A 16,088-nucleotide genomic window follows, 5' to 3' on the forward strand; every position below is an offset into this window, starting at 1 on the left:
TATTTTTGGAATGAGTCAATATATGAATCAATCACTTGCAGATTTTCAACCCGATTTAATACTAATTCTGTTTAAATACACGTACAATAAAAATCCACATGTATAACAAATTTCATGAAGGGAATTTAAATTGTATAGAGAAATCAATTCGAATGATTTTCAGCAGAAAAAATCAAATAAGTAAGATTAAATCTGAATATAATTGAACAATATCATTTCACATTTCTAAGTTTAAGAATGTTGAAAAAATTAGAAAAAACTGTGAGCTGATACCCATTACTTCCATCCTTAGAAACCATATAAAAAACCCTTAAAGTAAAATAAAGAGGTACACAATGTCAAAGTTTTATCAAAATCTATTCAGCAGTTTTAGAGGAACTGGGGATAAGAACTGGGAAAGGCAGATGTCCTAGAAGATGTGAGCAAGTCATCAATTCCACACTTACAACTATAAAATTGAATGCAGTATCAATGTGATAAAGATGAGCAAGACTCCAAACACATCATTCAGATATGTACAAAATCCTAAGACATAAGAAGACAAACATGGACAATACCAACAACCATTCATGAAAAGTAAGATGGAGCCATCAAAGACCTACAGAAGGCAACCAGATTCATCCAAGAATCCATCATCCTAGTGTGAGCAACATTTGTGAAGAAGAACACAGTAAGATGTTCCAGTTCTATGACATACATGTAACTGCTCAATATCTTGAAAGCATTTAGAAATTCATACATAAGAAAATTTAACAAAAGTTTTGAACTTCACCTGACAACTAACGTTTACTAAATACTGGTATAGAAAATAAATTGGTCCATATATTTCACTCTTGATTTCTGATTCAGAAACAGTAAATGTATTTTATATGAGAAATGGTAGGTAAATACTGCACCTCCTACTTCTCATGTGAATCTTCAAAATTTGAACTACATTTTAAATCCAGTACAGAGAGAGATCAAAGTAAACTGAATATAATATCACATCTACAGTTATAAACAAACTGCAAACAATATGAAATGATAATGGTATTTTATCTTACAAATTGTTCAGTTAGGATTAAATACTAAGAAATGCCTCAGTAGTTTGCAATGCTTGAACAAATTCCATCAAACCCTTATACTCAATTGGTTAACTCACTACAATTGAAAATCATATTTGATGAAATTTGTTTTTAATGTGTCTACTACAGGACTCATACATTGGTAAAAGCTGCAGTAATAGAAATTGATTTAAAAATCCTAGTCTGGTGAAAATCTTGGATGTTTTCTTAGTTCAATTATACCTTACCAAAACATCCATTTTCAGTTGAATTAAGAAGAAACCAGATACCACAAGTATTATCAGCATAAAGTTATTAGGATTGTTAAATTGTTTAAATTGACCCAGCCTTCTTAAGTGAATGGTTTAAACACTGAACTATTCTTAAGTAAGAATTATGATCCATGGGTTTTTAAACATCTGTGATTGAAGCATTTCAATACACCTTTTCAGCCTTAGAATTCATAAACATAAAGTAATCCTAATATTGTGACTATTCCATGTTGATATTCCTATTATATCATACAATGAAACCTGTGAACAGTTTTAGACAAAGGCAAAGGAAGCATTTTATTTTCTAATTTCATAAACTTCTTTATGCATATGCTTTCATTAAGTATTAAAGCAGTAATTCTAGAATCTGCATCAAAAGTTATAAGTCCTATATGAGCTTAGTCAGGGTAAAACCAGAGTACCTGAACCAATCCATGGAACATCATCAACATATCAAACTGATTCCTTAAATGGATGATCAAATGACTTCCAATTGGATTGTACATTTTTGACTATTTTTTTTAATCACATAAATATCAGGTACATGTAATATAAAGTTTAGAAATAAATTTGAATTACTTTTGTTTTATATTCGTTTTGTAAAATGTAAAGCATGAATGTACATTAAATCATAACTAAGTCATTTGATTCATTTCAATAAAAAATAGTTTATGATCATCTTTAATTGAATACAACAAACTACAATCAGATCAGTCATCTGACATCAGTAATTAATCAACAATCCATTAAATTGTTTCAAGGACTGGACAGGAAATTTACTGGAAATAAGCTTTACAAAGCCAAGTACTGCAAGTAGCCAATGCTACTGAAAATAAGTTTGGTTCAAAAAATCTTTTGCAGGATATTATATAGATAGTGTCATTACAAAAAACAACAGTTTCTGCAAGTGGGGATTATGGAGTGAAAGAGACATACCATGATAGATAACTGACAAGTTTTGATTAAGGAGTAAAAGAGACATACCATGACAGATAACTGACTAAGTGGGATTATGGAGTAAAAGAGACATACCATGAAAGATAACTGACAAAGTGGTATACAACTCTGTTAGTGGTAACACACAATTTTTTTTGTTGAAAGAATAATTCACCTATTTTTAAAATTTTGAATAGTATATCATGCCGAACAACTTCCAAACAGTATTTGTAAGAAATCTTATGGAATAATAATGTTATTGGGTATAACTCTCTGAGTGGTACACCACTATGATGGTGATCAGTCATGGTATGTCTCTGTACTGAACTTTATCAATTCAAATATATAAACAAGATAATACTGACACACTAATTAATTCTCAGACTTTACCTCTGTAATATGCCTTAGTGATAGCATCAAATTCTTCCTGTCCTGCTGTATCCCATAACATTAATCGTACATCCTCATTATTAACCCTAAAATATTCAAATCAAATTAGTATTTCTTTGAATTAAACAGTATGTTGCAGTTTTAGATATTCGGCTTATTATTTTAATCACAAGTCTTCCACAGTTCATAAACCTTCATAAATAAACTTCAAAGTCAACCAGAGAGCACTGATGTATAATGACACTTTCAGTAGCACTCCAACTGAGGATCATGCTAAAAATGTGATTCATGGGTAAAAAGCCTACATATTTTTATTTTTGATATTTTGTTTGAAATGTCATAGTAAACAGAAATAAACATGTGGTTTTTAATATAACCCGTGCTCTTAGGAGATAAAAATTACATAGAATGCACTGTTGATTTCAAAATTAAGGGAGATAACTCTGTAAATGGCACTCAAATACAATAGAATCTACTGTATTTTCAATGTTGATTATCACCTAAGAGCAGGCAGATTTTAATGAATAATTACACATTTCATAGTAAAGACCCACAAAACAACTTAATTTCAAAAATAAAAATATGTAGCCTTTTCTGGGGATTATCACATTTTTCAGATTTTGCATGATTCTTACAAAGACAGCTACTTAAGAAAACAGAGGAAGGTACAACTAAGATTTCATGAAACTGTCCCTAAAATTGAAGAAAATATAAATTGTCATAAAGTATATACATGTAATAGAAAAAAAGTAACATAGTTGAATCTACACTACATATATTAAGGTATATGTCAATGTTTAATTTATCAGACAAAAACATGTATATATTTGACTTACTCTATCTGTCTCTCTAAGAAGTCCACTCCAATAGTTTTCTTATAATCCTTGGTGAATATTCCCTTGCAGTAACGCTGTATCATACTAGACTTCCCCACCGCCCCATTCCCCACTACGACTACCTTGATCGCCGTTTCAAATTCTTCTTCTCTCATCTTACCAAAAAGTCATTGTAATAATAAATTCCTTTACAAATATCTAACAAGAATAGTTTTCCATTAATTCATATCTGAAGTCTGTTGGTAACTAAAGTAAATCTATCCAAAAATATTTTTGCACCAAAATCAGTGTCACATTCTCCGAATGAACACAGTAACAACAAAAAACTTGTCCTCCAAGTACTCAATCAGCCTGTCTTAAGGTCACTTTACTTGATTTCTTCTGAAAACCTGAAAATAGAAAGACCAACACATGCAATACATTGTTACCAGCGAGTTAGATGCACCAATAACCCTTTGTGACAAATGTAATGTTGACATTACACATCCATTCTGTGTATCGGAAGTTATTTATCCTACCTATTCTGTTTGAGTACTGTATACAAATTTAAAAGTCATCTCATTACAGGTATATACAAAGTGTTCAATACAGAACTTTCACTTTAATTCTCTATGAACTCTTTTATCAATGTCACGGTCTCCCACTATCTCCATCAAATACCTGTTTAGTGTTCAATATCCTCTAACTGTAAATCAATTTGCCTATTCATTATGGTAAAAAAATCCATATCCTACCCAAACCAATACTATTAGCCAAATTTCAGTTTCATTTTCCGATAATACTCTTTGTGCTCAACAAAAAGCAGTTAAGTACCTTTTCAAAACAAATCTTGTCTTCATATTTCATGATTAAGTCTGTTATAAGGTAATGTATTATATATTTCTTATTTACATAAACAGATTAAGGCTTACATTGTGTATTGCCTTCCTTCCATTGTGTATTGCCTTCCTTGTGTATTCAATTCTTAGAGCACTTAAACTTAACTAACAAGAAAAAGCATGTTTTGTTAATCAGCTTTAATAAAGAACTCACAATGGACACAAATTAGCCATTCATTTAAATATATTTCTCTTTTTGAATTAGTTGGAAATGATATTAAATATCAGTGCTGAGTCAGGTATATACAATCATCCAAACTTTAAAACTCCCAAACATCAACCAATTATGCAATATGAAGTCTCCAATATACATTAATGGGATTCCTTGTAATAGCATGATGTCCATTTTATTATAACATTGTTCTTTATTACTTGTTTACCAAGGAATTACTAATTGATTTGACTACTTGTATTACTAGTATGGTTATTTAAACCATAGACACCCTTAAGAGGAAATCTTTACATCTATTTAATGACTTTTATCTACCCTGATATCCAGTTATGTAGTTAATACCCACCCTTCCAGGCCCTTTGACCATGATTAAGCAGATAATGCAAGCCTCTAACAAATGTAAACATAAAAACTAAGCAAATTATTTACAGAATAGGATAGTTATTTTTATATTAAGCTTTGCAAATAAATAACTAAATAAATAAATAAGTACAATGTATAAGGATTTTCCTGAATCAGTTCATGTGAAGTTTAATAAAAACTTCAATAAACAGTGATTACAAACTGAAACATCCAGTATAGAGAACTTGGATAGATATACAATGGACATAAACTATATATATCATGTCCATCAAATATTTAATGGAAGTCATTCACTACTCTAGCATTAAAATCTCTTGCAAAATGAGTGCAGTTTGAAGCACCAAAAGTCATCTGCCTCATAAATTCTTTTATAGGCAACTATGTTTTTGTAGAAGTGGGTTTTCTAATTCCTGATATTAGCTGTCACCATTACTGCTAATGCTTACTGAAACAGATTTCTAAAAAAATACACATGCTTCTCTGACAAGATTTGATCAAATTTACATAGATATCTTCAACCAGCAGTACATTGTGAACCAGGAATCAATTGTTATATTGTTATCAGTTATAAACAAATCTGAATAAAAACAAAACTTACCTGTATGACATAACACAAGAAAGTTAACAAATCTATGAAATTTCACAAAGAATATACTACATAAATGTGCATCATCCAAAGTCAAAGTTCTTAAATGATTTAATTTTCATTTTACCAGTTCACAACCATGTGTTATAATTGGATAACATTCCAACTACACCTGAACAAAGGTATTCCAATCACCTCCAACTACACCTGAACAAAGGTATTCCAATCACCAATATTCCTTCATAAGTAAACAATAATAAAGTAATGTCTGATAAATATCCATGAATTAAATTAACACCAGGTACCAGTGTCATTGTTTGTCATCAAACCAAGAGTCCTTTCACAACCACAATATTTATGAGCACTGAAGACCTGATGGTTCAGATACCACAACAACAAAAGCACAAAAAGAGACTTTAAATGGCAAGTTGTGTTTTATCAACAGAGGTATTTGGTATGGGTATTATCATCATTGATTGCTACTATTCAACCTAATCTGGTACTAACAGACAAGGGTCCAACGTTAGAAGACCGAGAATTTTACATATTATAAGTTTCTAGTCACAGAGACAATCTTTGCAGAAAGGAGGATCTTTTTAGATTATATTGCCTAAGACCCTTACATTGGAGACTAGTGTTTAAAAGTTTATCACTACTTGGTGTATTTCCAATCAAATTTGAAATCTAAGATAGATATATTGTTTGACTGTGATTATATTTTAACTTTATACAATCTATCTGTGATTAGAATATCTCCATAATTTAAGTCTCTCTATTGAGGAGTTAATTCCTGACCCATTACTCAAGATACAACAAAACTTTGATTAACTTTATCTACTCAAGCAAAAGATGGAATCGTTAATACTAAACAAATAATCTACCGTTAGGTATGAAATTCAATCATTTTCAGCCAAAATGGTGGGAATGTTTATTTAAAAATATTGATCATTATGTTTGAGACCAAATTACTTGTGTAAAGTACAGCTGTTAGTTGATGCAGAAATTATTACATAAAAAAATTATTCTTGCATCAGTAACACAGTGATAAATTAATAGACATCTTCCTAGTACTTTAGTCAATCACCTCAATGTTAAGTGCTTTTTAAATCAGTTTACTATAGAATTGTGTTGTCACAAATGCTTTCAAAAAAGATATTAGTAATCTTATTCTCAGAAAGGGGTATTTTTTTTCCAAATTTCAATTAACGACTGTGATGAAGGGTTAAGCTCATTACAAAAAGTAAACTGTTTTTTTTTGTGTGTCTATTGATTCAGAATTTGTAATGTATGTGTAAACAATGTGCCATTTATTTGTTTATAAATTAATTCTGTTCAATGTTGTTGACCATAGCTTTTTAGGGTGTAATAAAATTATTCCATTTACTACTTAATACAAAAAATACATACATTAATTATTTATAAAAAGATTTCTGAATTTTTAAAATGATACTGTCACACAATCTTACCTTTTAGTAATTGTTGATCACTAATGCTTCTTATTATCAACTCCTAAAATAATAAAATAAGAAATAAAATCATATACTAATATAAGAACTAAATAAACATCATATATATGTAATAAAACTAGTGTTCCTTGATAATATAAATGTCATATTTTTATCAATATTAGGTCTGAGTGACATGTATTATCAATAACTGCTCCTACCAGGAAATCAATCAAGAGTGACCACATACATTAATATTGATATTTTGTTTTAGAGAACTCACACTATTAAACACTATCTGACATGAAAACAAATAATTAAAATTTTAAATTATTGCATCACTTGTACAGTTTCCCAAACAAAAAAACACAGAATACTATGATTAGACAGACTAACATGTAGGACATGTTAAGAAAACTTTCAATATAATGAGATTAAAGTGAACCTGATTCCATAAAGGTAAAGGGAGACAATTATAAATCCCTATTAAAAACAGGATCCAACAAATTTATTGCAGCTTTTTAACACTAAAAGCATTAAAAGAAAGTTTATAGTTGGTTAAAGTAATGGTTTTTATCATGGTGTGATCAACAATTACCTTTATCCTTTGAAGTTGATATAAACAACACATTTGTTCCATCTTTATATTCTCTGACAACATGAAACACTGTCTTGTTTTTATGCAAAGTAATACTAAATAGTTATCATTTGGTTCCTAACTAATACATGCTTGTCATTACATGTTTATAACCAGTAAAGTATGCTTGAAACTGTCACAACTTACAGTGATGGTAGAACCAATTTCAGTGTCAGAATGGTACATATACATGTACAGTGTGTGTATATACATATATACATATACCGGTATGATATGTTTTACAGCAATTCCAAAATTCAATTTCCCAACCTTAATCAAGTTAATCTTATTCAATCATACTTGCTTCAGAGATTTCTATTCATTGAAATGATTAAAGGCCACAAGTGTAAGATATGGCTTAAGACCACCCCACATGTCAACCCACAACTACAATTGTCAACAATTATTGAAAAGGTCACTTGTTTTCTGACATGGTAATTATTTATCTGCTGACATACAGTTATTATTTTGGACATTGTACTGATAAGTTTTTTTTATGTTTATGTAGCCTGAAACCTATCTTACTGAACAGCCATGTTTGTATATATATAGCTGTTATATTGGAAAAGATTCATTGTCAAGAAATAACTACTTTTTGAATAATAAAATTAAGACTTACAGTTTTTTCCAAGGCTTTTCCTGTATTGCTACAAATTCTTGCCTAAAGGTCTACTTTACAAAATTGTGTAAAAAGCTCTGTTTGCATGTTTATATATAATATACTTAAGTTATGAGTTTTCTCTAATTTTATAACAGACAATTAAATGATCATATCTTAGACAACTATACAAAGTTAAATTTATACATGTAGATCCTACCTTCAATGTAGTTTTTAGAATAATAGTACTCAAAATATCTTGAGATGAAATAATCCACAACAGATTATTACTTCACTTCATGTAACTGCAGAACTTAACGAGGAAAATTCTCTTTACTACTCAAAGAACTTACTCTAATCCTGATTAAATCAAACAAAACTCATTTCTTTCATACATCATTAGGGAATAACAAAATCTAATAAATAATTCATCTGATAATTAAGGCACCTTACCTGTTTAAACAGGTAAATAAATTATAATCCAATTTATTTGAAAAATGATACCTTAATTTATACATGGAACATCTTGATATAAAAATTTATTAACATGATATTAAATAAGATAAGAGAAGGAATACCATCACTGGCATCAATTGTTAATAACAAGAGATAAATTAAACATTACTTAAAGTTATAAGTTTATTTTGTAATCCTTACTTCTGTCTTTGACCCTTCCTAAACAGTTTTGACTAAATGTACTATAGTATAGTGTTAACCCACCTCACAAGGACATAACAACAAATCAATGATGGCATTTAGCACATGTACCAGTATATAATTCATACTTATATACAAATCAAAGTACTCATGTACTGGATCAAGTTATATCAATTGTTTGAAATTTTACACCTCAAGCAAAAGTATGGGATAAAAGGAAAGTACAGGGTTCAAATTACTGTTTTAAGTAGAAATCCAGAAAAGAATCATGCAAAATGTGATTCATGATTGGAAAGCCTATATTTGTACATATATTTATCTTGTTGAATTGCTAAATTTTGTTGAAAATGTTATGGTAAACAGAAAGTGACACATGGTTTTTCATATACTCTTGTTCTTAGGAGACAAAAATTATATGGAACGTACTGTAGAATTCAAAATTCATGGATACAACTCCGTAAATGACACTGAAATAAAATAGAAACTACCGGTATTGGAATTTTTATGTGAATTATTTCTAAAGAACAGACAGATTGGAATTATTAATTGTACATTTCATAATAAAGACCCATAAACAACTAAATTAAAAAAATCAAAATATGTAGCCTTTTTTTGGGTGTATCACATATTACAAAATTTGCATGATTCTAACAAAGATTGCTTTTGAAATGGTTAATATTGAACTCTTTGTTTTATTATTAAAAAGAAATCCCAATGCTATCTTCTATGCAAAGTTTCATTATTTATTTGTCACCTTGATCCAGGCTTCCGATGTCACAAATAAGCGTAATAAAAATACAAGATACAGTGGGTGATACGTCAGGATGGTTTCTGGGTTATGCTATCCTTTTGTTGAAAATTGGGCCAAAAGATGAGCAGCAAATAATAGACGCGTTTCTTTTATATTTATAAGTATTTTTTATTGGAACCACTGCCCATTTTAATCAGCCAGGGCCTGCATGAAATATCCAAAGACAGCTCTTCCAATTGGTACTCAGCATTCCTCTTTATATTTCAATTCTATGTTTGATGACTATTTATAATCTTGCAGGGTTTTCTTATCTAGCTAAACAACAAATGGTTTATAATGCATCTAAAAATAAATCGACACTGAACGACTGGTGCATAGAAATAAACAGGTTCTGATAAGAGGTAGGAGGTAAACTATTTTAAAACCAAATTAATCAGCAATTGCAGTTCATGTAAATTTGTTTATTGGCGTAAATAACATGGAATTAAATTTGATATATGAGAAATACCTATGAAGTGCACCTTACTATGCATTTGAACCTTAATGGGGTATGTCAATGAGACTATTTTCATTCGGCAGATGATTGCAGATGCTATCATGCCTTACGAATCTAAATGCTATGGCGACTGCCATATTAATTCTGATCTTTGATCTAAAATTGGTAATAAAAAACTGATCTAAACTGCCTGTTGGCTAACATTTTGATACTTCATTAACTCTTTTACTATGGAAGTGAATGTGATAATCTAGAACCCATGGAACAGGAAGTAAATGTAACTACAATTAGAAATACTGTGAGAAAGCTAACAAAGAGATTATTGCCTGATTCAAATGGATTACCTTCAAGTTGGATTATTTCTGTTTTGATTCTCCAACAATAGTTATATTCCTTCATAAACAAATATCTACAAATGATGCCATATTTTCCTATATAAAGTTTCATCAACATTGATTAAGCAATTGGGGGCATGGACATTTTTTTAAGGCCAGGTCATCCAGAACATCTTTATCATTCACAATAAACAGCCAGGATGTCTAAAGCAAACATGCTAAACATGCAGTGTTTTCTCACAAAAGGTGGTTATTTAGCATATTGCTGTGTGACAATTGGACTTATTTTTATTCATTGACTTCTTAGAAAAGACCAACCAACTTTCAAAAATCAAAGGTGTTTTACAAAAAAAATACAGCTGGCCAAACAATAAGAGATAATAAGGGATTGTGAACACAGAGATGTATTAAGACTTAATTCAACAAATGATGCACAAAAAAAGATATTACTTGGATGTACATCAATCCAAAGAATAATAAGGGTTAATTTTCTCATTAACTAATTGATGTACCAGGGTACTTGTTTGCCACATGTCATGAAGCTGCATTATTGTTGTTAGGTTATTACCAGATTATACTCTTGCAATATAAAAGGTGCCACAATGGTTAAGTTCAAACAGCCATCACTTCTACAATTTTTCCCCAGACATAAATTACTGACAATATGCATATTCCAATATGGTAATTTAACACCCCATTAAGAGTTATAACAATCCTGCAAGTCTCTGAGGAGGGTTGTGGACAATGCATGAGACCAAGTTATGCTGAAAAACACCTAAGTTCAACAGTTGTCATATCTACAATTTTTGTCCACACATTAATTCCTGACAATATGCACATCTCCATGTGGTTATATTAAATCCCACAGAGTTTCGTAAGAATGCTCTAAGATGCTAGGAAACAATTCAGACAGACAGGGTGAAACCTATATACATGTATAAACAGAGTCAAAATACATTGTTTGTAAATGTATAAATCTGTGAGTAAAAATTAGTCTTTCCCCAAATTTTTATTTTAAAAATAAATATGTAATATGGCTTTGAAATATATTTGAAAAAAAACAAAAAAACTTTAGAAGGAGACTTTCGGAAAAAAAAACTTTAGAATGAGACCTTTGGAAAAAAAACACAAAAACAAAACAAAACATCAATTCCATTCTTCAACCTTTACTACTTCTTTTATATAAAATGTGACTTTTTTTGTCTTGTGACCTTTTGTCCCTACCTCAATTAAAACTTTGTGACTCCTAGTATGCAACTTTTTGTCCTGTGACTTCCTGTCCTACAATTAATATAAGTTTGATTTACATCAAAAGTCTGAATAAATATTTAACTCACACTTACAAAAATGTACTTTGCCTAATTTAGGCCTAAAATTTGTTTAAATACAGGTATATGACCCATACAAATGACATGTAAGATCAGCATTAAGGTGTTTTTTATAGCTTAAAAACACAAAGTAGCAATACCTAAAATCAGGTAAATCTGTAGTCAAAACAATGCTAAAAAGACCAAAAGGACAATAGATGTAGAACAAATCACAAAAGTTCTAAAAAGTGCATGCAGAAAAACAAACAGGACGAACTGGCAAGTAAAATAGTCATAAAATTGTATTTGATTACTGCTACATGTTTTGTAGTTAAAACTTATTTAACATGGTTTTTCCAGAATTTATCCATGTGTGACATCCAACCATTTACTCACAAAACAATTAAAGTCCTAAATTGATTCCAACCTTCCTGGAACCTAGTAGTACACTTTTACTCTCGAAAGTATTTTTTTTACCTACTTGTACTTGCCTCCAAATTCCTTAATGGTAGTGCTATAACTCCTATAATTAAACCCAACTTTTCTGTTTGTGGTATTGACCTACATGTAGTAGTAAGATTTAATTGACATCCATACAATTTTACTCAAGTTATTGACAAAAAACTAGAAAATGTTCATTTTTGATCCCAGATTCCAAATGCCTCATAATGGGTTATATGGGTTATGGTTATAACCAAAAAATCAATCCCAATTTGACCTTTGTGGTATGAAATCTGTTGGAGGAGTTCCATAGAGATTTGTACACTTATATTGTATACAAAGCTTGTTTTGGCCACAATCTAGGAACACTTAGTCATATCTGCCCCCCCCCCCTAAAAAAAATTGAAAAACAACTTCCCTTTAGCTGCATGGAACCTTGTAGTACAATTTCCAAGAGATCAATACACTCTAACGCAAGTCTTCTTATCAAAGTGCTGGTTTTTTATTCTTGTGAAAATTGTAGGATGAACAAAATTTCTAAGAATACTTTATGTAAATTAAAGTTGTGATCATACATTGCATTTTTCATATTATTTAGAATTGTTTTTTTCTTAATACCTACATGTGTATATTGGCTATAAACTGAATGTCAACCAATACTTCAAATTTCTAAGTATAAATTGAAATCAATATTTAAACAGAATCCAAATTCACATACTTTTACAAATTATGTTTAATTCCACCTTTTTCCCAAATTTTAAGAAACCTGCCCAAAAGTTAGTGTGCATTTACATTCAATAACTATATTAACAGTGTATTTATCCTGCACAGAAATCAAAATTAAATGAAACCAAATTCTGCTTAAGAAAATAATTTCCTTGATGAACATGAGATTTTAAAAAATTTGACACCTTTTATCAATTTGAATTTTCCTGCCAATTTTACTGGTTATTCACTTCCTGTTTATTAATTGGTAAAGTATTAATGATAGAATGGAGATTTTTACTGATTAATGTGTAAAATGGAACATGCTCAACACATTTAATACTTCTTGACACATCACTGCAAGAACTTAATTTTCTAAATGCAAACTTATCACTAAATATATTTCAAAGCCAAAAAGGAGTCCCTCAAATCTTCAGTTGATTTGAAAACCAGTTCTTAATTTCATTTGCAGAAACAAAAGAATATTATTGAGCTAAATAATTGCCAGAAACATATTTACTGGATATATAAGAGGTATAAAATGATATTAAAGTAATTACATTTGGACTATACTTTTGTGTAGAGTTCAGCAATAGTTGGGAAGTTCAGGTAATGAACTGGCAACATAAGGTATTTGATGCTGAATGATAAAAACCCCAAAAAGTGTGTTTGGCCCTTTTTGTTCTGATTTCTTTAAGATTTAGGTAATAACACCACATAATTTAACTTGAATGATATGCATGATCTTGTTAGCTTTACTGCAAAACTCTTTGCTGATGACATTAAATTGTATCATGAGGAACCACAACATGAGGATTGTCTAAAGAAAAATTTAAACCTTTAATCAGCTTAGTCTCGAATTTAGTTTCTATGTTTCAATGAGGCAAACTGTGTTGTATTAAGTATTGTTACGAGTTATGACTTCATGAACATCTTAAATGGTATTCTGTTATCAGAAAAAGACTGTCAAAGAGAAGAGGGTGTTAATGTGTCAGGAAGTGAAACACGTGCGTAAACAAATCTCAGATCGGTCAAATTTGTGATTATAACTGTCTGTAATATCAATAAGATTCAAATAAGCTGAATGATTTCTATTGTTTTTAATGATTAAAATTTAATAACTTTACATTTAATAAAATATAGAAAGTATCAAGAGTTAAATAAAATTTGAGAAAGATTGATGTGAAAGGAGAGGGGGGGGAATATGATCTTTTATACAACAATGTCTTAATGATCTCCGCATTTATCTGATGCAGAAAAGCAATCTAATTTGCCAGACTTTTTCGAAAGGGTGATGGATTGACTCCCAAAGCTCTAAAAAATTGTTTAATAACACAGATTCAGATGAAAACGATGTACAATTGTCTAAGTTCTTGTGGTTAAATTATAAAGAAGCTTGTAATAGCGAGCGCTGCGAAATGCTGTGAGCTCTGTCGTTATTATGTGTACTTTCTAAATTTCCCTTAAGGTTCCCCATATACTAATGAAAAAAGTCATGTCCCGGAAGTAACAAAAAGTGACTGTCCTTATAGAGAAAATTCATCATTTCTTTCAATCAAACAAATAAAAATATATAGGTCAAGATTACTTTTCAGTAAAAATAAATTCATCTTTTCTTATAGTTTTCAAGTCTTTTTCTAATTTGTTTTACTTATTTAAAGAAGTGAATGTTATGTTTATAAAAACTTAGGGAAACGCGTGGTTGTACGTACATGTTTCTCCGCTGTTCCACTGTTGCTGTTGCCAAGAACCTAACCCGCCTTGGAAAAAAATATAACTCTGATTATATTATCAAAATCAAAGCATAGCTTTTCTAAGATAGGAAAGGCAATCATTTTCTTGTTTGGAATTTGCAGCTGTCTGAATTTTTTTTACGTCACATGATATATGTAAAATATTCCCAACATCCGTGGAGAACTGTAATATTTCCAGTATCTGTATAGATTGATCTGACCGGCCAAAACTGAGGAAATGGATGTTGCTAGAGATGCCCTTAAGGGATAAAAATGTAAAGTATTGCGAAGTGCTATAAAGTTATTAACCATTTTGAGAGCGAGGAGAAAGGGGGGTATGAAGTTGGAATTTTTGGGAAAAAAATTGTTCACGTTATTCATTTATTGAAAAAAAAAAAAAAAAACCATTAATTAACAAGACAGATTTTCAAAAGAAATATTTACTTAGCTTGCTGCTTAAATATAAATAAAAATATTGCACTTGCGAAGCAAAAATTTTCATTCGGGTTGACCCCCCTCTCTTTGTAATGTCCTTTATTATTTTTAACAGTCTCACACAGACAGTACATGTATGGTAAAGCTCACTGTGCTCGCTGATTTAGGCAATGCCTACTCCATATTATGGTATTATTTTGTGCAATGGTATCAACAAACAACCACACCTGCCGAAGATTTCAACTTCTCTAGAGCTGTGGATTAAAGATCAAGCCTAGGGAAGAGAAAACTTCACCTTGGTATCATTTAGTTAGACAATACAGACAGAAAGATGCACCATTGTTCATTGTTAATTTCTATGTTGTACATGTAGCTTGTGCTATTAAATAAGTCTCATTCAACCTTATCATACTTTCTTTGGCAATTTTTTTTCTGTGTGAAAGGACACACGCCACAATGAAAATTTGTCCAACGGGAGAGTGAGCCATGAGTTCATTTTGATCCATGGAGATCCCTGACTAGTCTAAAACAGACATTAGAAAGAACTTGTGAAGTTGTGAATTCGCAGAAATTGCTTCTTTCCTCTACTGTTGATGCAGGCATACATGTGAACCTAACGGCAGTAGTCCAATTTTACCGGAATTAGAACCTTCCTACTGTTCTACCACTGAAACAGAAAATCTACCACTTTCCGAACTTTAAATCATAAACAAATTTCGAACACCATTTTTTTATTTACTGAAGGAAAAAAAACGAAGGGATCGAATAACGACATTTCCTGTTGATCTCAGGTAGACAGGTGAACATGTTAATTAGGGTCATAAACAGTAATTTAGAGCTTTAGTGGTTATCGACGAGATGTAATTTAAAAGGTGTGATGATTATATAACAACTGGAGATGATTGAAAACTATACCAAGCTTTAAGTAGCACACGCTTAAATGATTAAACAATTTTTATCCAAGTCAATGGAGGAACTATGTGATTTTTTCAATTTGGAGCACTCTCATCAACCGTCAAAATGCTGAAACATAAAATTTTAATTTCAGCACCTCCTGCCAAGAAAGCAAAGT

The 16,088-nt window shown here is 30.5% G+C and overlaps 1 protein-coding gene across 6 annotated transcripts in view; it reads right to left on the bottom strand.

The window, feature by feature from the left end:
• LOC148626849 (ras-related protein Rab-23-like) overlaps window positions 1-16,088 on the bottom strand; it is a 28,147-nt gene that overhangs the window by 9,761 nt on the left and 2,298 nt on the right. Inside the window, exons 2-6 of one of the 6 annotated variants that reach the window (XM_088548691.1) lie at window positions 11,620-11,676; window positions 6,943-6,985; window positions 4,389-4,460; window positions 3,478-3,866; window positions 2,642-2,727 (exon numbers count right to left, since the gene is read on the bottom strand). In XM_088548691.1, the coding sequence (XP_088404817.1) occupies window positions 2,642-2,727; window positions 3,478-3,632 (241 nt within the window). In that variant the 5' untranslated portion in view covers window positions 3,633-3,866; window positions 4,389-4,460; window positions 6,943-6,985; window positions 11,620-11,676. Of the gene's footprint in view, window positions 1-2,641; window positions 2,728-3,477; window positions 3,867-4,388; window positions 4,461-5,488; window positions 5,895-6,942; window positions 6,986-8,376; window positions 8,479-8,509; window positions 8,599-11,619; window positions 11,677-16,088 lie in introns of those variants that run through there. The other 5 variants (XM_088548779.1, XM_088548875.1, XM_088548953.1 and 2 more) reach the window with 5 other exon arrangements.

Source organism: Perna viridis, chromosome 1 (genome assembly GCF_037379345.1).
Source record: "Perna viridis isolate PV_CMFRI_1.1 ecotype Kerala chromosome 1, ASM3737934v1, whole genome shotgun sequence".
NCBI classification, from domain to species: domain Eukaryota; kingdom Metazoa; phylum Mollusca; class Bivalvia; order Mytilida; family Mytilidae; genus Perna; species Perna viridis.